The sequence below is a fragment of the Lynx rufus genome, unplaced genomic scaffold, assembly GCF_022079265.1.
Source record: "Lynx rufus isolate CCGP_SWC_20201006 ecotype Redwood Valley unplaced genomic scaffold, mLynRuf1.p SCAF_11, whole genome shotgun sequence".
Lineage (NCBI taxonomy): Eukaryota > Metazoa > Chordata > Mammalia > Carnivora > Felidae > Lynx > Lynx rufus.
The window spans coordinates 19,044,392-19,070,974 of NW_025814825.1; the positions used below are offsets into that span (position 1 = coordinate 19,044,392).

General features: G+C 49.2%; 1 protein-coding gene across 4 annotated transcripts in view; it reads right to left on the reverse strand.

Annotated features, from left to right (window-relative positions):
• The window catches only part of KCNMA1 (potassium calcium-activated channel subfamily M alpha 1), a 731,687-nt gene extending 711,250 nt beyond the window's left edge, over window positions 1-20,437 (reverse strand). For 2 of the 4 annotated variants that reach the window (XM_047073024.1, XM_047073023.1), the window contains exon 1: window positions 19,900-20,436. In XM_047073024.1, the coding sequence (XP_046928980.1) occupies window positions 19,900-20,277 (378 nt within the window). In that variant the 5' untranslated portion in view covers window positions 20,278-20,436. Of the gene's footprint in view, window positions 1-19,899 lie in introns of all 4 variants that reach the window. The other 2 variants (XM_047073026.1, XM_047073022.1) reach the window with 2 other exon arrangements.
• Window positions 20,438-26,583: the final 6,146 nt, after the last annotated feature.

Sequence of the window (26,583 nt, forward strand, 5' to 3'; positions counted from 1 at the left end):
CACGACAAGTAGTGGAAGGACCACTAGTCTAAAAGACACCAGACAGCCCAGCAGCAATGCTACCTGGGCTCAGGGTCAAGCACAGGCTCTTCATGAGAACAGCATAGGGCACTGGAAACAGCATGGTCTTTGAGGCCAGGACCCCAAGATCCATGCCTGCCACGACTTCCCTAGGAAAGGAAAACCCTCTGAGCTTCAGTTTCACACCTGCAAAATGGGGGCGACGACGCCTGCCTCCGTGTCCTGCGACATCACGTTGGTATCTTGAAAACGGCCACGGTGGGTGTATTTACACCACAGGAATGGACAAATGCTACAAACAGGGGTTTCTTCCTAGAGATTAAACACTTACCAGCACATCTCTGGATAACAGGTGCCAGATAAATGGAACAGGAGAGGAGGGACAAGGAAAGAGAATTCCAGGCGGAGCGGAGGTCATCCTTGACATGCAGAAAGTCCTGTGTGGCTGGCCGGCAGAGGCTGGGGAAGAGAGGCTAAGAGGAACCCAGAGAAAGCACTACGAACTGGATCTCGCAGAAGGACCACCCTAAATGGTCGCTATTTGTTCTAGTTATTGCTGCATAACAAATCACTTCAACATGTAGTGGTTTAAAACAATTGTTTTATTTTGTTTATAATTTTTTAAGTCAGGAATTCAGGGAGGAATGAGCTAGCTGGTTCATCTCTGATTATGTCAGTTGGGGTTCAACTACCCATTTCCAGGACGGATTCTTCCCACCACGTCTGGTGCCTTGGTGTTCCTTGGAGAGTCTGTCTCTCCATCCCGTCCCCACCTCCATGTAGCATCTCAGCCTTCAGGCCTCTCCTTGTGGCCCGGACTCCTCACAGCACGGTGGTCTCAGGACAATCAGATGTCTTATACCCGATGGCTGCCTTCTCAAAAGCCAGTGTTCCGAGGGACCAAGAGGGAAGCTGGAAGGGTTCTTCTGACCTAATCTCAGAAGTCATAGTCATCCCCACCTCATTCTACTGGTGATGAGCAAGTCACGGTCCAGATTCAAAGCAAGGGAACACCCAAGAACATGAATACCAGAAGCCTTGGTTTGTCAAGGACCTTGCTAGAGGACAAGCCACCACACCATTACTGATGGGCCAACGCTCACCGCCCACAATCCAGGACCACCCAGAAGAGGCACAGGAAGTCGAAAAAGGAGAACCCCCAGCCCCGTCCACAAGAAACATCAGATGGGTGGTGGTCACACAGGACAGGGAGGACAAACGGCGGAGGGTGTCAGAGGCAGAGCGAGGCCTGGCTCGCTGAGCGCGGAAGGCTTGGCAGGAAGCTGACACAGCCGGTAAGTGCACCGCGCGCCTCGAAGAATGGGGGAGGCAACGTGGAGAGTTAAAAGGGAAGGAGTGGGCCATCCCTGAGGTCACACCCAGCCTTCCACCACACCTGGACCTTGGACCAGACCAGGCCGTCTGCACACTTCCCAGTCCAGGCATGCCGCTCCGCCCTGGGCACTCGGCAGCAAGGGTCAGGCAGCTCTCCAGAGCCAAAGCAGCCACTGACTATGCCAGCTCATCACCAGGCCCGTGAGCCTGTCCAGTGCACCAGCGCTCAGGGAGGGGCAGTGGAGTGTAGACCTGTTTACTCTGGCCCGACCTCCTCACCCAGAACCAGCAGGCACCACGACCGACAGAAAGGCCAGTTATGCAACCACCCTCACAGCAGCCTGCCAGCCCCAGAGATCCGGCCTGGCCGCCTGGGCCCAGGAGCGAGACTGCCGCGGCCTACCGGGCCAGCCTGGGCTCCGACTGCCATTTTCCATATAGGTGCGGATGCTCCGCTGACAAACACCTGGGGACAGCAGGGGCCGTGGGAGGGAGCTAAAAATAGCACAGCTGGCACTGGAGAGGCCTTTTCCACATCCTCTGGGTCCTGTTATTCCTCGTGCACAGGCCCTAGGGGCGCACACGGGCTGGCACCCAAGCATTCACTCTTCTCAAAGGCTCGTGCTGAGAACGAACGTGGGGGCCTGGGAGCCTTCCTACATCACGTCAGGAGCTGCACCGTCGTCAGAAGTCATGGCAACAGCCTGTCCCGGGAGCTGGGCCTAGGGATCGGAAGGCTGGGTTCACCTTCACACCCCCACATCCCCCCAGTGGTCCCTGTCTGGCCACCTCCTCTCTGACCAATCATCAGTGTTCTCCACCTTTTCTGGGTCTCAAGCTCTTAATGTTTCTCTTACTTATTTGGCCATTAAGAATTATGGGCCTTACCCTGTTCTTCATTTCTTATGTAAGTGTATACCAGCCCAGCTAGACACTTAGAAAAGTCACATGTATGGACATGTGAGGCGCACACTGCACAATTCCAGGGGCATTGTTCACACTTATGATGTGGATGGCGGCCCTGGAATCACACAACGTGGCTACTGGCGTTGCCCGAGAGGAAACAATGCCTTATGCAAATCTGTATCCCTGGGAAGAGGATAGCCAGGATAATAAAGATTCACAGACTGACCAGCTCGTCTCCTGCTTCCAGATATCGCACAGAGGGTCTGGCAGACGCAAGGCCACAATACCCAATGGTCTAGAAAGAAATCCATGTTGTGATACAATAATGTATTTCCAGGCTTTGGAGGTGGAGAGCGGCAAGGAATCGATCTTTCTAAGGCAAGGGAAGATTCATAACCACTGAATGAGTTAGCACTACCTTCTTCTGAGTGCACAGATTAAATTCTCTGCCCCACCGACATCTGAAATGCACTTTATTTATAACAGATCAGGGCATTCAGATATAGTTACGTGCTTTTCATAGAAGTCCCATTCTTTTAATAACACAGTTTCAGAGTTTGAGATATGAGCAAACTGTATGTGGGAAGAATAGGGACTCATTCCACATCACGACGCTCAGGTTCATAGTCTAATGATCAGGCTTTACTGGGGGTGTCAGACTCTTCCACCCTCCATGCCCTCCTGCACGTGCATGCACAAATACACACATGCCACACACACACACCTCAAGCTTTTAAAAATATGCCTGAATTCCACATCCTAGTCCTAATATCTCCCATGTATGTGTAAATATTAAAAATAGTGGTTTTGGGGGCACCCGGGTAGACCAGTCAGTTAAGTGTCCGATTCTTGATTTCAGCTCAGGTCATGATCTCACAGTTGTGAGATCAAGTCCTGCACCAGCTCAGCGTTGGTTGTGGAGCCTACCTCAGGAAAAAAAAAAAAAAAAAAAGTGGTTTTATTCAAAACTTAAAGGAAGACTGATACTCAGAAAAATGCCCCATATTTATTCTGTGCCTCCAAATACCCCCCAACATAGAGAGATGTATGACACATGGGCCATAGTTAAAAGTCTAATTATGTATTATCTGATATGAATCTCATAGCAGCCCTAGAATTGTGCAGTGAGCAACCTGTACAACTGCACACAGCATACCTGACTTTGTTCCAGCAAAGAAAAGCAAGAGTTAGAAAGATTAGAAGGACTAGATAATCTTTAAGGTTCATTTCTAGTCATAGTACAGAATTCTCGGAATTTGTGCAAGGGGTCTCACACCTCATCTAGGGATTGTACATGAGTCTCCACACACCAACCCTTCTCTTCAGTCCTATCTATCTATGCCCTAATGTTTTCCCTCACTCTGTGGCACAGATGAGCTAAGCAGAGCCCATCTACCACTACAGGTGGTACACCTGCATGTGGACAGTGCAAGGGTCAGATGTGCAAGGTCCACTGCCTGCCCACCAGGACTTACACCTGGCTTGGCCCCTCACTACTGTGTGACCCCGGGAAAATTACTCTACTTTCCATGCCTCAGTTTCCTAATCTGATAACACCACCTACTTCACCGGGGTGTAGTGAGGATTAAAATAAGATAACAGCATGCAGGGCTTAGAAACCATCAGACACATAGTAAGGACTCAAAATCTATTATCCAAATTCACACATATTCTCTATGCTTCACTGTTCTGATGTACAAAACGGGGATTATAAACGTGCTTACTCCATACGACTGTTTTTTTAAGTTTATTTATTTTGAGAGAGAATCAGCACAAGAGCATGAGGCAGGGAGGAGCAGAGAGAGAGGGAGAGGGAGAGGGAGAGGGAGAGGGAGAGGGAGAGGGAGAGGGAGAGACAGAGTCCCAAGTAGGCTCCATGCTCAGTGCAGAGCCCCACAACAGGACTCGATCTCACAAACCATGAGACCATGACCTGACCAGAATTCAAGAGTCGGGCATTCAACCAACTGAGTGCCCCCATAGGAGTGTTTTCAAAGTTAAATAACATAATAAACATAAGGAGCTTAAGACAGTGCTTGATGCATAGTAACTACTCAAAAAAAAAAAAAAAAAGTTTGTTACCATTTTTTTTTCCCCTAAGAAGTCAATTACTCCAGTTCACATAGACTTACCAAAACAAAAGCACCACTAAGTGTAGGATCAATGCAATGACTAAGGAGGAAGAGAAAGTGGCTAAGAGAGAATGTCTGAGAATTCACTGCTGTTTGCTACAACAGGTAACAGACAGGATGTACTAGAGATTAGAGGTCTTTGTTCTAAGTTAATTCTTTCTGAGGTCAGGAAGTAAAGAGGAGCGTGGGTGAACAGGCACTGAGAGGTGGGGAGGAAAGAACGGGACTCACTCCCTTGCTGGTTTCTCTCTTCACCATTAGAATCGTTTCAAAGCCCTGCCTAGCATTTAAATAGCATCATCCCCTAGAGATCGCTGTTTCGGCTTCATTACAGTCTGTGTTCATAGCGTACAAATAGAAACCTTTGTGATTTTATTAGTTTCCATGCAACTCAGGAGAGATTTGCATGATAACATTTCAGCTCCTGACTTAAAAGAAGGGACCAATTAAAAATATAGTGCTTGCACTGCCTGTCACTGGAAAATGTAAAGGTTCCCGGAGTTTTAAAAATCTGTTGTATCTGGTTCACGGCCATAAATCAACCATTCAGTACAACCGATACAATAACCACTGTCTAAATTTTTAGCTTATTCTGTAAGAAATATTTGCAGGATGTCTGCACCCCCTAATAAGAGTATAATGACAATACGGAAAAATCTAAAGAAGTATTTTTGTCTGGGCTTCGTCAAGTCCTACACAATCACCAATTCACTCAATAATACCCCAAAGCTGCCTGGGACCCTGTGGATCTGTGAAGTGCTAACGTAATGTATCTGTGACGAGTTAAAATGTAATACATGGCCCCTGTAGCATGATCTAATTGATGTTATGTAACCTAAGACTATTCAGTACGTTCTGATGTGCTCGTTGTTTGCGATTTGGGGGTGGGGAGGATTTTATTTCAGAAATCATTGGGATGTGGGGATCATCCTTTCAGACACTCGCTCCTTTGCCACAGAAGCTCTGGGCATCTCCTCCCACTTCTCGTGGCTGAAATGCTCCATGGAACAGAGCCCAGATGAACATTCTCACCCTGGGGTTGCCTTCTGGGGCAAGTCAAAGAAAAGCATCAAAGTAGGTTGATTTGTGTGACCTCCTCTTTAATGAGATGTTTCTTTTTATGCCTAACCTCAACCAAGCCAGCCTATCATGGCACACCACTTATAGTCTATAATCTAAGATGTTTTCAACCTGGCCTCCACCCCCAAAATTAAAACTAAAACCTCAATAGTGATGTGGCTATTTCCTTCGAAGTAATAGCAGAGTCACAAAATACTATTTCTGAGACTTTTTTTTTAATGACAAGTTTGATGATATTTCCAAAAGGGCCTCTGTCCTCAGATTGTAATTCTCAAATATGCCATCTCATCGAAGTCAATATTGATGCTTCGGGGACACATCAGTCAGATTTCAATCTTGTGATTTATAATAGAACCAGAACTGCCCATTTACCTTGAATGATTTACCACTGGGTTCTTTATCAGGCACAAATGATAAAGAATCTAACTGAAGAAATGGCTAGCTATTGAAATCACTGAATCTGAGAACATGTTACACAGTGAAAACTGAGGCCCAGGGACAATGACTTGCCTGAGACACCAGAGCCACTCATGTGTTAAAATAAAAAATCCAGAGGCGCCTGGGTGGCTCAGTCGGTTGAGCATCTGACTTCGGCTCAAGTCGTGATCTCATGGTTCGTGGATTCGAGCCCCACATCAGGCTCTGTGCTGACAGCTCAGAGCCCGGAGCCTGTTTTGGATTCTGTGTCTCCTTCTCTCTCTGACCCTGCTCCGCTCCTGCTCTGTCTCTCTCTGTCTCTCAAAAAAAAATAAACATTAAAAAAAAATTTAATAAAAAAAATTTCACACTCAGAACAGATTCTGCTCTGCTGTCAGTGTGGACAGCACCTCAAGCAAAAAAGGCCAGGCTGGGCACTTCTCAGGGGACTCCCACTTACCAACCCTCAGAGGAAAATTACTAGCTGCCCCAATGACAAACACAAGCACCATGGTGGAGAATGTATCTGGGAGGAAAATGTACCTGAAGATAATGGGGGGTCATCTCCAGGAGGGAGGATTTGGAGCAATTTCTTTTTCCTTTTGTTTTCTTTTTTTTTCCTGTATGGTAAAATAGTCCTAACATAGAACTTAACCATCTTAACCATTTTTAAGTGTACAGGTCAGTAGTAGTAAGTACATTCACATTGTTGTGCAGAATGCTTTCATCTTGCAAAACTGAAACTTGGTACCCATTAAACAACGCCCCATTGCCCACACTGCCCTCCTTCCTAAAGCCTCTGGTAACCACCATTCTACTTCTGTCTTTATGACTTTGACTATTCTGGGTACTTCATAAAGTAGAATCATACGGTATTTGTCCTTTTGTGTCTGGCCCCTTTCACTTAGCGTAACATCCTCAAGGCTCATCCACGTTGTAGCATGCTTTAGAATTTCCTTCCTTTATAAGGCTGCGTGGTTCTCCACTGCATGTACAGACCACATTGTGTTCACTCACTCATCTGTCAATCAACATTTGGGCGGCTTCCACCTTTTGGCTTTTATGCTGCTATGAACATGGGTCTCCAGAAGTGGAATTGCTGAATCATATGGCAATCCAATTTTTGATTTTTTTTTTGAGGAACCACAAATACTTTTTTCCACAGTGACTGCATCATTTTATATTTCCATCAACAGTGTACAAGGATTCCAAATCTTCAAAGCTTAGCCAACACTTGTTATTTTCTGTTTTGTTTTTTTTTTATAGTAGGCATCCTAGTAGGTGTGAGGTCTCCTTTTTTTTTTTTTTTTTCTTTTTCCTAATGCCTCTCTGTGCATTTCTACAATGAACATACATTGCCTTTAGGATTAAGGACAAAAGTATAAAACACTGAAGTTAAAAAAGGAATCTTATGGATGGATAAAAGACTTGAATATAAGACTTGAAACCATAAAACCCAGGCAGTCAGCTCCTTGAAATCGGTCCTGGTCGTGATGTATCAGATTTGACACTAAAAACAAAGGCGACAAAAACAAAAATAAACAAGTGGAACTACACCAAGCTAAAAAAAAAAAAAAAAAAAAAACCTTTGCACAACAAAGGAAACTATCAACAAAATGAAAAGGCAATCTGCTGAATGGGAGAAAATATTTGCAAATCATGTATTTTATAAGAAGTTAATATCCAAAGTACATAAAGAACTTATATAACCCAATAACAAAAGAAAACAAAAACAATGCAATTTAAAAAATGGGCAGGAGATCTGAATAGACACTTCTCCAAAGAAGGCATCCAGATGGCCAACAGGTACATGAAAAGATGCTCAACATCACTCATCATCAGGGAAATACAAATCAAAGCCACAATGGGATACCACCTCATACCTGTCAGAATGGCTATTATCAAAAGGACAAGAAATAAAAATGCTGGCGAGAATGTGGAGAAAAGGGAGTCCTCGTGTACTGTTGGTAAGAATGTAAACTGGTGCAGCCGCTGTAGGGACAGTATGGACAGTCCTCAAAAAATTAAAAATAGAGCTACTATTTTTACATTTTACAGGATGCAGCATTTCGACTTTGGGGGATTTCTCCAAAGAAACCAAAAACACTAACTCAAAAAGATATCTGCACCCCCATATTCACTGCAGTATTAATTACAAGACACAATATATAGAAACAACCTAAGTGTCCATCAATGGAGGAACGGATAAAGAAAATGTGATTTTAGACAGAGAGAGAGAGAGAGAGAGAGAGGAAGAAAGAAAGAAAGAAAGAAAGAAAGAAAGAAAGAAAGAAAACACAGACAATGGAGTATCATTTAGTCATAAAAAAAGAATGAAACCTTGCCATCTGCCACAACATGGATGTTATTGAGGGTACTATGCTAAGTAAAATAAGTCAGACAGAGAAAAAGAAATACCATATGATCTCACTTATATGTGGAAACCAAAAAGAAAGGAAAAAAAAAAAAAAAGAAAGAAAGAAAACCAAGCTCAAAGATATAGAGAACAGACTGGTGGTTGCCAAAGGCTGGGAATGCAGGGTGTATGAAATGATGTAAAGGGAATCAAAAGATACAAACTTCCACTTATAACATCAATAAGTCATGGGGGGATAATGTGTAGCAAAGCAACTATAATCAATAATACTGTATTGCATATTCAAAAGTTGTTAAAAGAGTAGATCTTAAAAGGTCTCAGAACAAGAGAAAATAATCTCTAACTCTGTAAGGTGACAGATGTTAACTAGGCTTATTGTGATTGTTTCACAATATATACAAAAAATCAAATTATTATGTTGTATATCTGAAACTAATATAATACTATATTAGTTTAAAAAAAAAAAAGAAATCTTACAAGGAAAATGGGTTGCACCCGAGCTTAAGGAAAGGATGCCATTTTTAATACTGAGGCAAACCACTGACTTCTCTTGTAGGTTCAGCTAAAGACACCATTCCTATCCCCGTTGAGAATCTTACACCTGATCAGTTGTGGCTGACACAATCCACAGGATGAAAGGCCATAATGCATGGGTAGCTAAAACAATTCCTTTAAACACTATGAGGAAAATGCTCCCAGATGCAAAAAGAAAAAAAAAATGTATATAAAGCTGTAGCCAGCTAATACTGGTCACGAAACTCCCCAGCACTTGGATAAACCCTGTCATCTTCCAAACCTTCCTCCAAGCCTGAGAGTCCTTTCTCTGAGTTTTCCACTGGATCATCATTAGACGCCCACTTTTTCCCCTTCCAGAGCTATAAAGGGTCTATACTCCAAAGTCACATGAAGGGAAAATAAATCAATGCAGCAACTGCTCCTGAAGAGGGGCAGAACTCTGCTCCTGTGTAATGTGTACATAGAAAAGACCCCCACGGAGCCCCGTGACTCCCAGGATCTGGGCCACAGGCCACCCGGGGCCCCATGCTATCAGTTAACCAGACAATGCTTTTCACTGGAAAAGCCAAAATCTTCCCACAGTGAAAACACTCTTTCTACCGGTCTTTATATAACACTTCTCTCTTTGGGGGTGAGGTCACTTGTCATGACTTATTCGTTAAGACAAAGGTGCAGGAACTAAAAACAAAATCCACCCAATTATATATTTACCCAGCCTCTAGCTCCCAGAAAAGAAATTATATTTTTCTTGGTGTGAACATCTCCTTCTCCCCCCTACTCTCCCTCACCTTCTCCTCTTGCATGTTCTCCTTCCTTTCCTGGTTTCCTTCTGTTCCGCGGACCAGGGGAAATGGCAGAACTAGTATATGGAAGCCCAGAGAAGAGGCATAAGATGAGCAGTTGGGAGGGACAAGCCTTGATTCTAGGGAGCAGCCGTCCTTAAATGGTACAAAAAGAGGCCCCAGATCACTATCTGCTCTCTGCCCTTTGGGAAGAGCCGACACCTAGAAAGCAGAGTCCGCCTCCGGCTTCTTAACAAAGGATCTACACTCTACATCTGGATTCTTGGCATGGCCCCTGATTCACATCTGCTCCCAGCCAAGACCAGCACTAAACTATGAAGGAAGCTGAAGTTTGGAACACAGTGCATGTACCATTGACAAAGAGGTGACGTGATGGCCCGGGGACAGCCAAAACCTCCACCCGCAGCATCTAACAAGACCAGACACATCCTGGAGGGCAAACTATCAGAACCAATGGCCAAAATGGGCCACCTTCCAAACTTCGGGGAATAGGACAAGGAAAACTCTCACTACCACAGGTGAAGGATACCAGCAAGTCATTAAGAGAAAAAGAAAGTGGCCTGCACAGGAGCAACACCCTTATGGGCATTCTACCCCTCCACAACATTGCTGCCATTAACCACCACCCAGCTCTTGGCCTCCCTGGGCTGGATTTAGAATCTGAAATCTACTCTCCACTGAGATTGGCTCTGGGTGTCATGGAAACAGACCAGAAGCAAAGAGGGGCTAGTGCAAGGAGAAAACTCTTTCTCTCCACTCATTCTAAGGTGGGCTTGTCCTCCATGAAACAGTGGCCTCAGGAGATCATGAACACCCCCATCCCCAATGATGATGGGGCACAGGGCTCCCAGCACCGGCACCGGGGAGGAAGTAGAATCCAGGCCCAAATCTCCCTTCCACCTCTGTGACTTCATAATACCACGTGCTTCTCAACTAGTGAGACCAAGTTCCTGTTTGTTGTCCACTAACCTGCCAACTTCAGTCTCTCTGCTCCCAGACTTAGCAAAAGTCACTACAGAAGGAAGAAAAGAAGTAAAGGGTGAAAAGCAGAAGGAAGGCGCGAAGAAAGGAATACAGGCATGTCTGTTGATTAGCTTTCACATGTCCAGAGTAAGCCAGATCTGGGTCCCTCAGAAAACATGGTAGGGAGCCCAGTGAAACAGCACAGAGAACAGAAAGTAAATGAGATGTCTTAAATAATTTCGCATTTGGCCAGGTAAAGAAGCATTAGTCATACAGGTAATGAGATCTTACAGGGAGATGAGGATGTTAAGTACATCCATTCAGGACCTGGAGTGTCAATTACATTTCCAAATTGGCAATGAGACAAAGACAATCACCAAATAATGCTGAAAACAAAGCAAATTCCATTTCCATTCTTTTGAAGCTCCCCTCTTGTCCCCTGCCTGACTCACCCACCTCGCAGACAGCTGCTTGTCATGAACTAAATCCTTGTTATCCGCTGGCCAAGAGAGACCTGGGTGGCGTGAATAATTGAAAGCCAGGAATGACTCAAACATCGTGTCACCAAATCAAGCCCATCCCTTTCACCCAGACTTTCTCCACAGCTCCTAACAAATTACCCAGAAAAAAAGAGCAAAACATATTTGCACCTACTACACTCCCACCCGGCCCCCAGCTAACTGTGATGGAAAAGGCCCTTACAACATATATTTAAATGACTCAATTCCTGCCCTCGAGGGAGGGGCTCACAGGCAACTCCAAGACCAGACACTGCACACCCCACGAGAAGATAACTGTTTTTTTCCCTCTCATCCTATCAGATGAAAGTCACAAGTGGGGCGGGGGGGGGGGAGTACTGGGGGGCACCTGAGTGGCTCAGTAGGTTAAGCATCTGACTTCAGCTCAGGTCATGATCTCATGGTTCATGAGTTCGAACCCCACATCCGTCTCTGTGCTGACACCTCAGAGTCTGGAGCCTGCTTCAGATTCTCACACTCTGTGTCTGTCTCTCTCTCAAAAATAAACATTAAAAGGGGTCCCTGGGTGGCTCAGTCGGTTAAGCATCCAACTTCGGCTCAGGTCATGATCTCGCAGTTCATGGGTTCAAGCCCCGTGTCGGGCTCCAGAGCCTGCAGCCTGCTTCAGATTCTGTGTGTGTGTGTGTGTGTGTGTGTGTGTGTGTGTGTGTGTGTGTGTGTCTCCCTCTGCCCCTCCCCATTCATGCTCTGTCTCTCTCTCTCTCAAAAATATACATTAAAAACAAAGTCACAACTGGGTCTTATTCTTCCCCTAGCACCCAGCCTGGTTTGCGTACAGAGTATGTACTCACCAGGTGGTAAAAGCAAAATCAACAACAATCGTAACCATGACATTCAACGGAGGACCTACTGTGTGCTTGCCACTGCACTAAGCCCTTCCTCCTTCTGGCCGCTGAAGACGCTCAGGGCTCAAAGCTTGGTCCGACTGTTCCTCATTGACAGTGCAACCACATCAACAGCACAGCTCCAGGACAGGGTCCCTGGCGGTGTGAGCTGCAAACAACCCTAATACGCTAGGGTGACAAAAGAACGACTTTCAACTTCCCCTGACAGAACCCCTGAGAAGAGCAGCTGAGGGGGCCCAGCACCGTGCCGCGCCACCCATCTCCCCACACTCAGCATCGGTCTTGAGTCCAACCCTTTTAAGCTGAACCCTCCATCTGGGAAGACCCACCCAGGTCCCTGTGGAAAATCGGGCTGGCGGTCTTGCTGTCCGCGGACTGCAAACACTCCAGAGGGAATGGCCGGCAGCTGGCTTCCTGGAGCATCACCACGGCGCAGGCCTGGCTACGCCACCAGCCTTTAATTTTGCAAGAAGTTGGTTTGGCAGACTTGCCATCCTGGACCTCGAGAAGCCTAGCCCCTTGCAGTGTGACCAACTGGCGAGAGGAGGAACCCGCATGTTGATGGGCGGGGAACGCACACACCCCACCCTGTATCTCTGCAGACCACTGCTCTGGCCGCCACAACCCAACCCTCCACCAACAGCTCTTGTGGGTTCCTTGGGAGCAGGCACCCGAACAGTGGGTGTTAGCAGTCAGGGCCCAGTCTGAACCGCAGAGGCTCCAAGGGGCTTGTGCGGAGTCGTCCCGACCTGGCTGTCCTGGCACAGGATCCCTCCCCACCGCTGAAGAGCTGGGAATTTCCATATTTAAAAATAGGCTTTTTGGGAATGCAAGCTGGTACAGCCACTCTGGAAAACAGTATGGAGGTTCCTCAAAAAACTAAAAATAGAACTACCCTACGACCCAGCAATGGCACTACTAGGCATTTATCCAAGGGATACAGGTGTGCTGTTTCGAAGGGACACGTGCACCCCCATGTTTATAGCAGCACTATCAACAACAGCCAAAGTATGGAAAGAGTCCAAATGTCCATTGATGGATGACTAGATAAAGAAGATGTGGCATATATATACAATGGAGTATTACTCGGCAATCAAAAAGAAGGAAACCTTGCCATTTGCAACAACATGGATGGAACTGGAGGGTATTATTGCTAAGTGAAATTAGTCAGAGAAAGACAAATATCATATGACTTCACTCATAGGAGGACTTTAAGAGACAAAACAGATGAACATAAGGAAAGGGAGACAAAAATAATATAAAAACAGGGAAGAAGAGAAAACATAAGAGACTTAAATATGGAGAACAAACAGAGGGTTACCGGAGGGGTTTTGGGAGGGGGGATGGGCTAAATGGGTAAGGGGCACTAAGGAATCTAGTCCTGAAATCAGTGTTGCACTATATGCTAACTAATTTGGATGTAAATTTTAAAAAATTTAATTAAAGCAAAAAAAAAAAAAAAAAAGCTTTTTTTTTTTTTTTCAGGGAGGGACTGCCTGGAGGGTGGGAATGATCCAGATCTTTGCTGCTCTAAGTGTGGCCTGCACAACATAGGCACCCGCCCTCCCCCGTGTCTTGTCAGATGCGCAGAATCTCAGGCCCGACCCTGGACTTTCTGTCGGAATCACAAGCTGCATTTTTAATGGCTACCCCAGGTGATTCTTATGCATATTAACATGTGACAAGCCCCGGGACCAGACAAACACTCTCTCCAGCCCTCCGAAGCAGAGATCTGATATCCCAACTGAACATTCCTTGAGACTTCTACCCAGAATGCTAAGACACCTCTGCCTGGGAGGCGGAGAGTCCTTCTCTGTGTGCCCAGGGCCAGGATTCCACCTACTTAAGTAGCATTTCAAAAAAGGAAGCACTTTTGATCTGCTCCCTGCCATGCACTGAAAGGCTGTGGAATCTCAGAGGTGCTGCAGGAGGCCTGGCCTTGCCTGACCCCCAGACATGGGTCCATGAAGGCCAGTATTTCCCGCACAGCCCAGCAGCTCGGAATCACTGCACAGACACAGCCCTTTCCACTGGAGGCACAGGGGCACCCCTCCAGGGACTCCACAGCTCTGAAGTCCCAAGATGGTGGTGTTGCCTGCTGTGTTTCAAAAGTTAGCATATGGCCACTGCCACTGTGAGCTGGGGCCCCCCTGCTGCCCACTTTGGGAAAGAGGTCCCAGCATTGCAATCCAGTGCCAGGCGGTTTCAGCAGCACGCTTCTCCTGCCCTGGTGAGACAGAGAGAGGGACCCAAAGCAAGGACTTACTCCATGCTACGAGACACCCAATGAATGTCCCCCTCCAGGAAAAAGGACAGGAGCAAGGCAAAGAAGGGGCCCACTCGGCCTTGGCCTTGGAATTCTCTCTGCCCCAGACCACGTGATAGGGCAGCTCTTCCTCTCCTCCTGACACATGTTTGGATAAGTCCCCAGGGCACCTGGATACAGAGTCAGCCCAAGGCTTTAGGTCACCAGTGTCCTCCTAGGAAAGTCTACAAAATAGGGCTAGAGAGACAACCTATCCCACAGGGCTGTGCTCTGTTACAATCCCCAATTTGCAGATGGGGAAACTGAGGTGCAGAGCAGTGAAGTCCTTGCCCAAGGTCACAGGCGGACTCAGGTACTACACAGCAGTCTTGACAGCAAGGCAAGGCTGCTCGAAGTGAGCCCGGTTAGGAGCAGTTTGACCAATTTCTCTACTACAGGGCTTCTCCCCACCTGTGATCCGACTCTTCAAGGGGGTGTTCAGGTATGCCAAGACTCACAACATTTTCTGCAAGGTAAGTCCAAGGACAAGTGCTCCACGGAACGCACTTTGGGAAACAGCACTGGGAGGAAAGCTGGTCCTGTTACAGAGAACGCTGCCCAGGAAACTGTGGCATTGCCAGGGGAACAGGTCTACGAGCTCTGGACTGGGGTAACGGGATGAAAGTCCTCCCTTCTCAATGGTATGACGCTGGCCAGCCCTGCTCTCCTACCAAACATTTCACACCCTCTCAGTCTATCATTCCCGGAGCCCCACAGCGTTAACACTGGTCAACGCTAGTCCACTGATGTCCCCACCATCAAAACGGCAGCTGTCCTGGCAGGCCCCCATCCACGGACACTTCCCTGGCTGCCCCTCCCCAATCTTCCAGCCTTGCCACAGCCAAGAGCCATGAGCCCAAGTCTCAGTGTCACCCTAGCTGGTTGTTTGACCCAAGGACTGTAGACTTCAGAGTATAGAGGTTCCTTTGGGTTCAAAAGTTCTATTTGTTGTCGTCTGTGCCCGTCTGGGGCCAAACACGCAAGGAATCAAAGAGAAAACAAACCCACCACTTTGTGAGCTATTTACAGGAAGCCTGCTTAGTGCCAGGCATTTGCTGGGTCCTGTATACCCATTATTGCTACTCCTCATAAGCATCCTACAAAGTAAGCATCATTATGCTCTTTTTACAGATGAAGAAACCAAGGTGCAATATGGCTAACAGCCAAAGATACCCTGCTAATAAGATCCAGGATTTGCACTTGGGTCTGACTGCTGAATCTCTACTGAAGTGTGCATTTGCACAAAGAGAGCCAGGAATGAGCAGCAAAAATCTCTCTGCACAAGGGAAGGTCAGCTCTAACTCCCCTGTGACTGGGACCTGAGAGCTTCTCCAAGGCCACCCTAAGTGACCTGATCAAAGAGAATTATCCGAAGGTCATCCAATGCAGGCAATCCCCAAGACGAGATGAGGCTGCAGGTCTGATCTGGAATCAAGAATTCTGAGGCACTGGAGCTCCAGTCCTGATTGGATGCATCGGGCCAGACCCTGGGCAATTACCAAGCCATAACGGGATCTGATGTTTATATTAGTCACGAACCTGACAGAGAAAACGTGTTGTTTTCTCAGACACAACCATGGAGACAATACCTCAATAATTCATTACATGCAGACCAGGCTCGATCAAGCCCAACTTCTACAGGGAGGACAGCTCAAACTGAGAGCAGGCGAGAGCCTATGCCTGGCCACATCCAGGTCCCCCAGTGAGCCGCAGCTCCATTGAAAGCTGGACTCAGTTTCCCCAGGCTAATCTGAAGAGAAGCAGCTTGTGTGCTGAAAGAGGAAACACACAGAGGCACTCCAAGGCTGAATTCCTAAAGAATTTGCCAGAAAATTACAAAACACACTCTGAGCTAGAAACTTTACCCATAGTTTCTCAACTCCTCCCAACCTCTGACACCAAGTCACGGGGCAGGAAGGGGCATCAGAAGTCAGAGAATTCAATCTCCACATTTTAAACACAAGGAAAGAGACCAGAGATGTTAAATGACTTCTTCAAGGTCATGGCCTTATCCAGGCTGCCTGAGCTGCTCGCTGTTCACTACAGTTCGCAACTGGATCGGACCTCAAAACATCACAGCCTGGTGAACACAGAGCTCTGATGAAACCCAACAGAGAAAAAAATGATGACGTGAAAAAGTATAGCAAAGAACACAGTACCGGATGATTGTGCCCAAGTTCCCAACAGGGGGCAATGTGATTAGTTCTCTCATTTCCTGAAAAAAAAAAAAAAAAGTCCACACGCCATTCTTTTCAAAGTAGTAAAGTCACTCACCATTTACAATTCAGAGGCCAAAGGTACTAATGCTGAGATGCCCCGGGAGGCACGTCCATAGTCTCGGGTTCCTTTGATCAAAAAGGAAGATTGGGTTCCTTTGATCAAAAAGGAAGATGCTGTCCTAGGGGCCAAATACTTGTGATGTCACAGTGCCCTGATGAAATTTACTTCCCATGGAATTTCAGATGCTAAAAAACGAGGCCTCCATGGGACCCCAGCTGCTGGTCAAACCGTCTTGGGACTGAATGAGGGTGAGGGTGGGCACATCTGAGGGCCGAGAGAATTCTATGCCCCAGCAGTCTACGTTTGCTTGGGAAGCCCAGCACTGGAATAATTATTCCAAACTTAGGCCAAATGCATTCTTCTGTACCGCATCTCAACAACTAGCAAATACTTGGAAAACAAAAAGAATATAAGACAAAAAACCAGGATGGCAGTAAAAATACAGACCTCAGGGGTAGAAAGTAAAGCTTAGAAGGGGCCTAAGTTACTATTAATGGGTGTAATGAGCCAGCTACACATGGTTTAAGTGAGCAAATCAAGGGGCAGTTATTAAGTAACTCTGGGAATGTTTTAAAGTGGACTCTAATGGGATCAAAAGTGACCCGACCTCGTGCTACGTTGGCCTCACATCCTCCCTCCAACTGCAAGTGTCTCTCATCCCAGGTTGATTTTTTTGTAGAAACTTGCAGTGACGTCAACTCAGCAGGTCTTGGAGCTACAAAATAAAGCCTAAAATATATAGGGATTATTTTTTCTCATGATCGTTGCCAAAAACCTATTTACTTAAGAAGACCGACAGAAGTTATGCTTGGTCATCATTTATGAAAGAGATTCTCTACGTGAGCCATCCAATTAGCATTTCATCACAGGTACTGCAGTGGCATCCATGAACCCCTAGAGTAAAAGGACTCGGAAGCCGTGTTTAAAACCCCAGGATCACAAAAATACCAAAACTTATTTTGACTCACTGAAAAAGTTTTCACTACGATCAAGAAGGCCCCATTTCTTAAGCATGAGGAGGCTGTTCAAAACTTCACCAAAACATGGGGCGCCTGGGTGGCTCGGTCGGTTAAGCGTCCGACTTCGGCTCAGGTCATGATCTCGCGGTCCGTGAGTTCGAGCCCCGCGTCAGGCTCTGTGCTGACAGCTCAGAGCCTGGAGCATGTTTCAGATTCTGTGTCTCCCTCCCTCTCTCTGACCCTCCCCCATTCATGCTCTGTCTCTCTCTGTCTCAAAAATAAATAAACGTTAAAAAGAAATTTAAAAAAACAAAACAAAAAACAAAAAAAAAACTTCACCAAAACCACTTAGTCTAGAGAACATTTTAGATGCACACATCCAGGAGTTCTCTCTCCCCTAAGGGCAGACACTGACCCTCAGTAAAGGAAAAAACAAACAAACAAAAAAACCCTCCAAGACGAAAGACTGCGAGAGAAGGAGGAGACGAGGGAATGTGTGGTCAAGATGTTGAAGAAACAGGTAAGGGGCACCTGGGTGGCTCAGTCGGTTGAGCCTCCAACTTCGGCTCAGGTCATGATCTTGTGGTTTGTGAGTTCAATCCCCATAATCGGGCTTGTTGCTGTGAGCTCAGAGGCCACTTTGGATCCTCTGTCCCCCTCTCTCTGCCCCTCCCCCACTTGCACTCTCCCAAAAATAAATACTAAAAAAAAAAAAAAAAAAAGACAGGTAAGAGAAAGGCTAAGGCAGGAAGCACCATCTCAGGGTCTCCTGGTTCAGATTTTGCTTAACCTGTTTGCTTCTCAGGAATGTGGGAGATTTCTCACCTGGACAAGGAAGGAGAACCCCCATGGCAGAGGAGGTAACTCCAAAGAAAGCTGGCTGGCCAACATCTGGAAGCCTCCCGAGAAGTGGGAGGAGAAAAGACAGAGATGGCTTTTATTTTTCTCCCTTATGTCCAACACACCAGTATTTTCCAAAACAAATGTGCCTGCCACAAAACTCAGCTGATCTCCAGCACCCAGCGCCGTGTATAATTAATGATCAGGAGAGGGAGCCTGGGTTCGGCCTCGGTATTTCACCCAGAGCCCCCGGCTTCCCTACTTCCCATAGCAACTAAGGAGACTGCGACAAGTTGCCGAGTCCTATGGAAGTTTGAGGGGTCCTGGGATTCACTTTGCTAGAAAAGAGGTGTGAAATATCCCGACCAAGATCTGCCTCCACTTTGCAATGTTCGCCAATTCCCCTTGATCTCCTCTCCCTCCGAAAATGTTAGCGCTGTGAAGTCCCCTAGGGTGGGACTTACTCAAACACAAAGCAGCTCGGTCCCTCTTTTTTCCAGTTCTCTCTCTCTCTCTCTCACTCCCTCTCTTATTCAGTTTTCTGTGAAAAACTGCCCCAGCCCCTCACCTTCAGCCATTGGGAGGATGGGGGGGGGAGAGGGGGAGGAGGAGGGCAGAGGACATCTCTAGGGACACGGCGACAGACCAGGCAGTCAGCCTAGCAACCATACTTAAGGTGTAGTGAGCTTCGGTGCTGGTGGGCGTCTATGCGCCAGGAATAGCTTAAGCCGACATCCAGCCACCTCAAAAGCGCTGGGGAGGAGGCTCCGCGCGAAACCGCGGCCTCGGAGGCTCTCGGGCGGACCTCCTGCTCCTGCTCCCCGCTGCTGGCGGCATTTCCGGGCACCTAAAGGGGGTGGCTTGGGGGTCGAGAATACACAGGCTGAAGAACTTGGGGTGGGGGTATATTCCAGAAGAATATCCAAGGGATGGAGAGGAAGGTGACATCAGATGTGCGCCCTTGCCACATTCCTAAAGTGGCAGCCTCCGCGGGCTGCCTCCGAAACTGGGATGCATCTCCCCAACTTTCCCTCTCTGTCTCCGAGATCCCCCACTTCCTCTAGCCAGGTTCCTCCCCTGGGATTCCCTAGTCCAAAAGATTTTCTCCCCTGTCCAAAGGCTTTCCCCCTTCCTTCTGACTCCGCGAACTCCTGTCCCCAACAGGTTTCTAGAGTGCGGGCTGCCGTGCTCCCCCTCGCCCACCACCAGCAACGCGGCCGCCGCACCCGGCACACGCACCCGGCGGCCCCCCGGGGCCTCGGGGCCCGCGGGCTCGGCTCTCCCCACCCCGCACCCGGCAACCGAGAGGCGCGCGTCCCCCGCCCGGCCCCAACCGCGGCCGCCGGCGACCCCACCGTAAACAAGGGGACGCGGGACCGGGCGTCCGCGTCCCGGGGCGCACCGGCTGGGGGCAACTCCTCTGCCCGGGCGCACCGCCCGCCGCGCCGAGCGGGGCTCGGGGAGAGCGGAGGGAAGGGCAGGCGGCGCGGGGAAGACAGGCAGGGATGGAGGGCGGCAAGGCGCGGTGAGGAGCGAGGAGGTGGGCTGGCGCAGGGGGCGGGCGCCCGGGGCACGCGTTACCTTCGTCTTGCCCCCGCAGTGGCAGCAAACGGTCCACAGGTACTTGAGCGTCCGCCAGAGCAAGATGATGAAGAGGCCCCCGAAGAAAGTCACCATGGAGGAGGCCAGGAAAGCCCACCACATGCGCTGGCCCCGGCTGTCGCACGGCACCTCCATGGTCACCGGGATGATGAGCGCATCCATCTTGGGCTCGTGGACCGAGGACGAGGAGGAAGAGGAGGAGGAGGAAGAAGAGGAGGAGGAGGAAGAGGAGGAGGAGGAGGACGCGTCTAGGCTGAGATGGTTCGCGTGGATATTGCTACTCATTCTAAGACTGCTGCCTCCGCCGCCGCCGCCGCCGCCGCTGCTGCCGCCGCCGCCGCCGCCACCATTTGCCATAGCTAGCAACGGGCAGCCGGCGCAGGGGCTCGGGGGAGCTCCTCCCGCCGCCAGCGCCACCCCGAACACCCATCAACAGCCATATTGCTGCTACTGCTGCCGCCGCCGCCGCGGAGCGCGGGGAGGGGGCGGGGAGGCGCCTGGGCTCGGGGCGCTGTGCGCGACCTGGCGGGGTGCGCCGAGATATATACGGCGGGCCGCCGCCGCCCGCCCTCCCCCCGGCCGCCCGCCCGGGGGGGAGGGGATGGAGCGCGCGGGCAGCTCCCCGCCCCGGCCCGCGCCCCGCTCGCCCGGGGCTGCGCCGGCCCCGAGCGCGGAGAGCGAGGGGGCGCCGCGGGCCGCCCGCGCCCGGGGTCTGCGCCGCCCCCGGGCCCGCCCCGGCTCTGCGCGCCGGCCCGCCGTGCGCCACGCGAGTGCGCTGCGCTCCGGCCCGGGACCCTCCCCGCGCGCAGCCCGCGCCGCTCACCCGCCGCTCCTGGCTTATTAGGTGGCAACTAGTTAATAACGGGTAATCAGCCCCCTCCACCGGGACACCCCCGCGCCAGCCCGCGGTCCCCGGCTGCGCTCGGCTCCGGCTCGCCGCCCCTGCACGCGCCGGGCCACGGAAGGTCCACTGCGTCCCGCTGCCAGGCCGCCGCGGCCGCTAGCCCATGCCCCCAGGGATCCCCGAGCCGCGTTGCCACGCCGCTGAGCCTCCTCGGCCTCCCCTCGCTCTTCCTCCTCGCCTCCTCCGGCTCCTCCTCGTCCCCGTCCTCGCCGCCCGAGCCTCTTCGGCGCGCTCCCCGCGCTCCCCGCAGCCGCCAGCAGCAGCAGCTGCAGCAACTGGAGCGGGCGCGGGCTCAGGCCGCCCGAGGCGGGAGGGGAGGAGGCTCGCAGCGCCGGCTCGCCTCGGCTCGAGGCCGGGCAGGGGGCAGGCTGATCCCTCGGCGGCCGCCGGGCGCGCGCCCCTGACCCCCCGAGAGCAAGGGAGAGCGCCCCAAGTCAGGGCGCGGGATCGGGCGCCTCTCTCCAAGGTGCTGCGCCCCCACCCGAGCGACCCGCGGGGCCCCGAGGAGGATGGCGGGGCACCCATGGCAGGCTGTTTTTACCAAAGGAGCCCCCGGTGGGGAGCGAAGGAGTGACCAGCTGTCGACACACAGCCGGACACCTCCAAATCCTCGGGCCTCGGGAGTGAGGAGGACCCTTCTCCAGGACACCCTAGTTCGACCCCCCCCCCCACCTCGGGCCTCTAGTTCCTTCTTCCCTCCCCTCTTCCTAGGTGCCCCAGTGCCCCACGCACGGCTGGAGGCTGGAGGGTGGTCTGTGGCCCCTGACAGCAGCAGGTGGTTTTTCTGCCTGTTTTTAAGCGACAGAGGCTGCCTGAGAGGAGAGATGAGCAGGGTGGGGACCTGGCCTCAGGGATGGTGCAGGCTTCAATAGACAGTAGAGTTCCCCGAAGTGTTCCTTCCCCCTCTTATCTAGCCCCAAGCTTCATCGTGGGAGGAGAGCCACTGGGAGAAGGGGCACTCTAGGCGCCATCCAAGCCTGCTTTTCCCCAGTTAGGGTCTTCCCCCCTCAGCAGCCTCTATCCCTACACCACAGGGGAATACCTCTTGCAAAGCTCTGGGAAATTTTGCTCCCTCTGTACACTGCCCTTCAAAGCTCTTGGCTACCAGTTGGACCACAAGGTTTTCCAGTGCTAATTAGAAGGAAGATGGTCACATTCTCCCTTCAGTGGTTTCCCCAAAGTTTCCAGCTCATTAGTTTAAGCCTAATTGGAATTATCAGGTTCCTTTCAGCCCTTCCTGTGGTGAGGGCCAAGTTAGCAACCTTAACTGTGTAGGCAGGCAAGTGCTGCTTCTGCCTGAGCCAGAGCACCACCCCACCCCACCCCACCCGCCCTTGGAGGATGCTGGGGAGGACCTGGGAAGGGAGGCCCAGCTGGACAGAGAGGCTGAAGGGAACGTTTGCAGCTTCTCCAGACACATTCAGAATATGTTCACTGGGCTCAAGACACACACTCATTAGAAAAGGGTCAAGGCCAGCATCAAAGGGGGAAACAGAATGAGTAAGAGCTCTTGAATATTTGGTACTCAAAAAACAGTGTTAAACCTCCTCCTTCGTGCTCAGCAGCCACACAATACATCTGTGCTGCCTTAGTCCATGCAAAGGCCCTGGGTTCTTCCCAGCACTGGGTTAGGGGTCAGGCCCAGAAGTGCCGTGAAGATGTGCAAGAAGGTAAACCGTGACCTTGAGATTCCTTTGATTTGTTAGCCTTCTAAACAGCTGTACTTTGCTACCTTTGGGCCTCAGCATATGCCAGGAACGCTAAGGACTTTCCTTAAAGCAAGTACAAGATTTAAATTTTGAAAATAAAACACCCATAGCATAAAAAGAGCAGGGAAGGATAGGATTGTTTGCCCAAGGGGGTGTGGAACCCCCAGAATGGATTTCCTCCCTCCTTCAACTGAGCTTCCGCAAACCAGTGAATCCCCTCCAGGCCTTCCTGAACAGCCCCCACAGCCTGAGTTCCCCTACAACACCAGTCTGGGGATACTAGCAAGAAGCCACCGGTTGCCGTGACTTCGGTCACCCCAACTGCAGGATCCCCACCAGTGTATCTCCTCCACTGTCACCTCCACCACCCCATCGTCCTTCCACAGGGTGCTGGGAGGCCCTATCTCCTGCTCTCTGCACACCTCTGCCTGTGCTGGTTGAAGCTTTTAGCAACTTCCGTGTCATACAAAACCCAGGCTGAGTTGGGATTCCTCAGGGTCCCTCGCTGTGGTATACCCTACCAATCCTACAACCCCAGTCTCACACCACCTCCCAGGGTGGCCCGACCGGTAGGCAGCGAATGCAAGAGTGCCACCATCCACCAGGCTCACCTGCCCACCTCTCCTGCTACCTCCTTATCATCCACCAACTTCAGCACCAGGTTCGGAAAACCTGCCCCTGGCCCCACTAATTGAGGAAAAAGTTATACACAGATGGAATGGAACCTCAAACTTCAAAGGAAACTTAGGTGCCTGCTTCCTCGTTCATAAAATTGGAATATAAACAGGAACTGCTCTACCCACTTACCCACAAATAACATCGGTTATTCGTAAGGTGAAAAAGAAAACATTATACAGATCTTGGCTGTGACCCAAAAAATAGACAGCCAAACTCTGACCAGATGTTCTGACCCCAACCCAGTACTTAATGTGTGTGTGCATGCACCAGGCCATGGGGGAGAGGGGTCCAGATAGGACTATCTCCCTGCCCCCTGCTTTGCTGTTCCGCACCCCACAAGTCCCCTCAGTTGGGATGAGAACTGAGGCAAAGCGCTCCCGCTCTCTGCTGCAGCAATTACACTACGACCTGGAGGGCCCCACAGCCAGTCCCCAGATGGACTCCAGGGCAAAGTATAGAGAAGCACTTCCAAACAGCCCCAGTGCATGTCCCCTCTTGTAGGTGTGTGTCTGCAGGCTGGGAACTGAGGGCCACTGCACAAGAACTCAAAGGCTAACCACAAATAGAAACTTCAACCCCCCTCTCCTAAAAACAATACAGGCCATTTATTTCTAAATACATTTATAAGCTTCTCGGGGGGAGGGCAGCCTCTTTACCATGTGAACATGTGCCTATCTCGGCTTTCAAAGCAAACCAGGGTTTCAAGTTTGTAAAGTATTCTAATCTGAACTATCTCAACTGATTTAAAAGAAATAAGTATATTAACATACAAATGAAAAAAGCAGAGCAACTAAAGTAATAGCCAAGGAGGAAAAAAGAAGCTTATTTACTGAAATGTTGGCTCAACATCATAGTTAATGTATAGATTTCATCTTTTTCCTGCCTAGACCCAGTTCCAATACTCCACGTAATAAATCATGGTGATTTTGTTATGCGGAAGCCAGGGGGACACCGTAAGTGATCTAGCGCCCTCTGGTGACCATTTCTGGTACTTGACATTATTTGGTGAATGCAAAGGGGACCTATTAAAATAGTCAGAAATTTGGTGTGAAAATTCCAAAGAAGAAAGTCCTACTGCAAAATCCTGCAGCCGCAATAATATTAATTACCCAATTGCCAGCCCTACCAACATATAAAAGTACTGTGATAAAGGCAGTTAACAGGGTTGATATTGTTACCATGCTTTGATGTCAGATCGTCTAAGCTGTAACTACCCTTGGCAACTTACCACTTCTTAAATTACCATTGTGGTTTGTTCTAAATGGTTAAAGTACTCTCCCCTTCCTTGTTTCCTTCATTCTTTATAATCTCTTTGTGCCATAAGAAAGGACAGTAGCCATTCTCCCATTTTACAGGTAAGAAACTGAGTCTTAGATCTGTCAAGTTACTGGGCATGACAAGAGCACCTTACCTTTGGAGCAACGTCTCTCTTTGTGACTTACAATGAACAAGGAAGAGTCCACCCCTGAAACCATGCCCAAAAGCCTCTGAGATCCAGAAGGAAGCATTGGTCCCCAGGATGGAGAGAGGGACTCAGAGAGCAAGCTTGGAGGGATTTATTTATAATAAATATTTATTTTATGTTTATTTCTGCTTATGAGAATAATTCAGACTAAAAGAATTTGGAAAATAAGTGTTTGACAAAAGAATAGAATATCACAACCTACCAATAACCATGATTGATTTTTTTTTTACATTTTAATGTTTGTTTATTTTTGACAGAGACAGATCGAGTGTGAGCGGGGGAGGGGCAGAGAGAACAGAAGACACAGAACTTGAAGCAGGCTCCAGGCTCTGAGCTGTCAGCACAGAGCCTGACAACACAGGGCTCAAAATCACAAACTGTGAGATCATGACCTGAGCTGAAGTCGACCCTTAACCTACTGAGCCACCCAGGCACCCCACCATGATTGATATTTTCATATATTTCTTTCACATTATGTCCTTAACAGGGGTGTATTTTTGAAAAACTAAGGGTTAGATTGAACATCTAGTTTTTATCCTATTTTCCCTTAAAATTAAATTGTGAGTATTTTTCTCCATGTCATGAAATATCACCAAAAAAACACGCTTTTTAAAATAATTAATATTTCAGTAGATGGCATATTCTGAAATGTAACATCTTTTTAAATAAGTCCTAGAACTTATGTGTAAATGATCCATAGTAGCCAAAAAGACGTCCTGAAGAAGACTGCCATTAATATCTGTACATCCTAGATCCAGTACCTGTCTTCCAGGGAGAGTGCATGTGTGGGCCAACCCGACTGTGGGACACCTCCCAGCCTCGCACTGCACTGCTGGCCTCATATCAGCCAATGCTGAGTGAAGAATGTGAAGAATAGTGTCATATCTTCCTCTGTCATTGTCCCCAGGGCTAGCCAAGATACAAACTTGCAAGAATATAGTCTTCATTCCCCTAAACTGCATCCTTGGCTGGGTCCCAGTAGACCTAACTCAGGGGCCGAGGCGTGGTTTGAATTCAACTCCCACCTGCATTCTTCCCGAGTTTCCGAGTAACAATTCTGCAAATTCCCATTTCCCTTTCATTCTGTGATCAGTGGTCACCAGACCAGAAGGCCAGGACTACAGGCCTTGCTTCTGGGAAGTAGGCAGGGCAAAAACTAGTCCACCCATTTTTCTGGTGGGGAAAGAAGGAGCCAAAAGTGAAGAGATACTCCTCGATACTACCCAACTCGTTCCTACTTCCAGACCAAGAGACGATTTTGGTTTTTGTGTTAAGTAGACTGCACACCCACCATGGGGCTTAACCTCACGACCCTGAGATCAGGAGTCACATACTCTATAGACTGAGCCAGCCAGGCAGGTGCCCCAAACCAAACCAAGAGACTTTCTAATCCTTTTCTGAGAAGGTCCCTGATTTTGTCTTTGTAGAAACAGTGGTTCAAGATCTGGGCAGTCTAGCACGGAACTCATCTCTCATGCTAAAAGGCGCTCTAATGACTGCACCATAAAAGGGACTGTGCAGATGAGCTGAGGGCTTCCCTCCTGCCTCTGCCTGGAAGCTTGTGTCACATCGGCACGCAAGGACAATGCTGAGACCATCCATCCCACTCAGAAGCCCTCTTGAGAATAAGGAAAGATGAGTCGAAAGTCACATATCTGTGGGTTTCATTGACTTCTAATTCCGACTGCTCCTTTGGTGTCCACTTTGGGCACAACATTATCCAGAGCAGGGTCCATCCCTTCCTTTCACACTGACACCTGGCCTCCCTGGAGGTCACGTCCCTTCTTCAGCTTTAGTATCTATCCCACAGTTGTCAAGCTTTCTACTTCCCCAAAGATGAGAGAATGATATGGCTTCAAAAATTGTAAACGGTGATATTTTTATAAGAGGTAAAGCTACCTGTATGA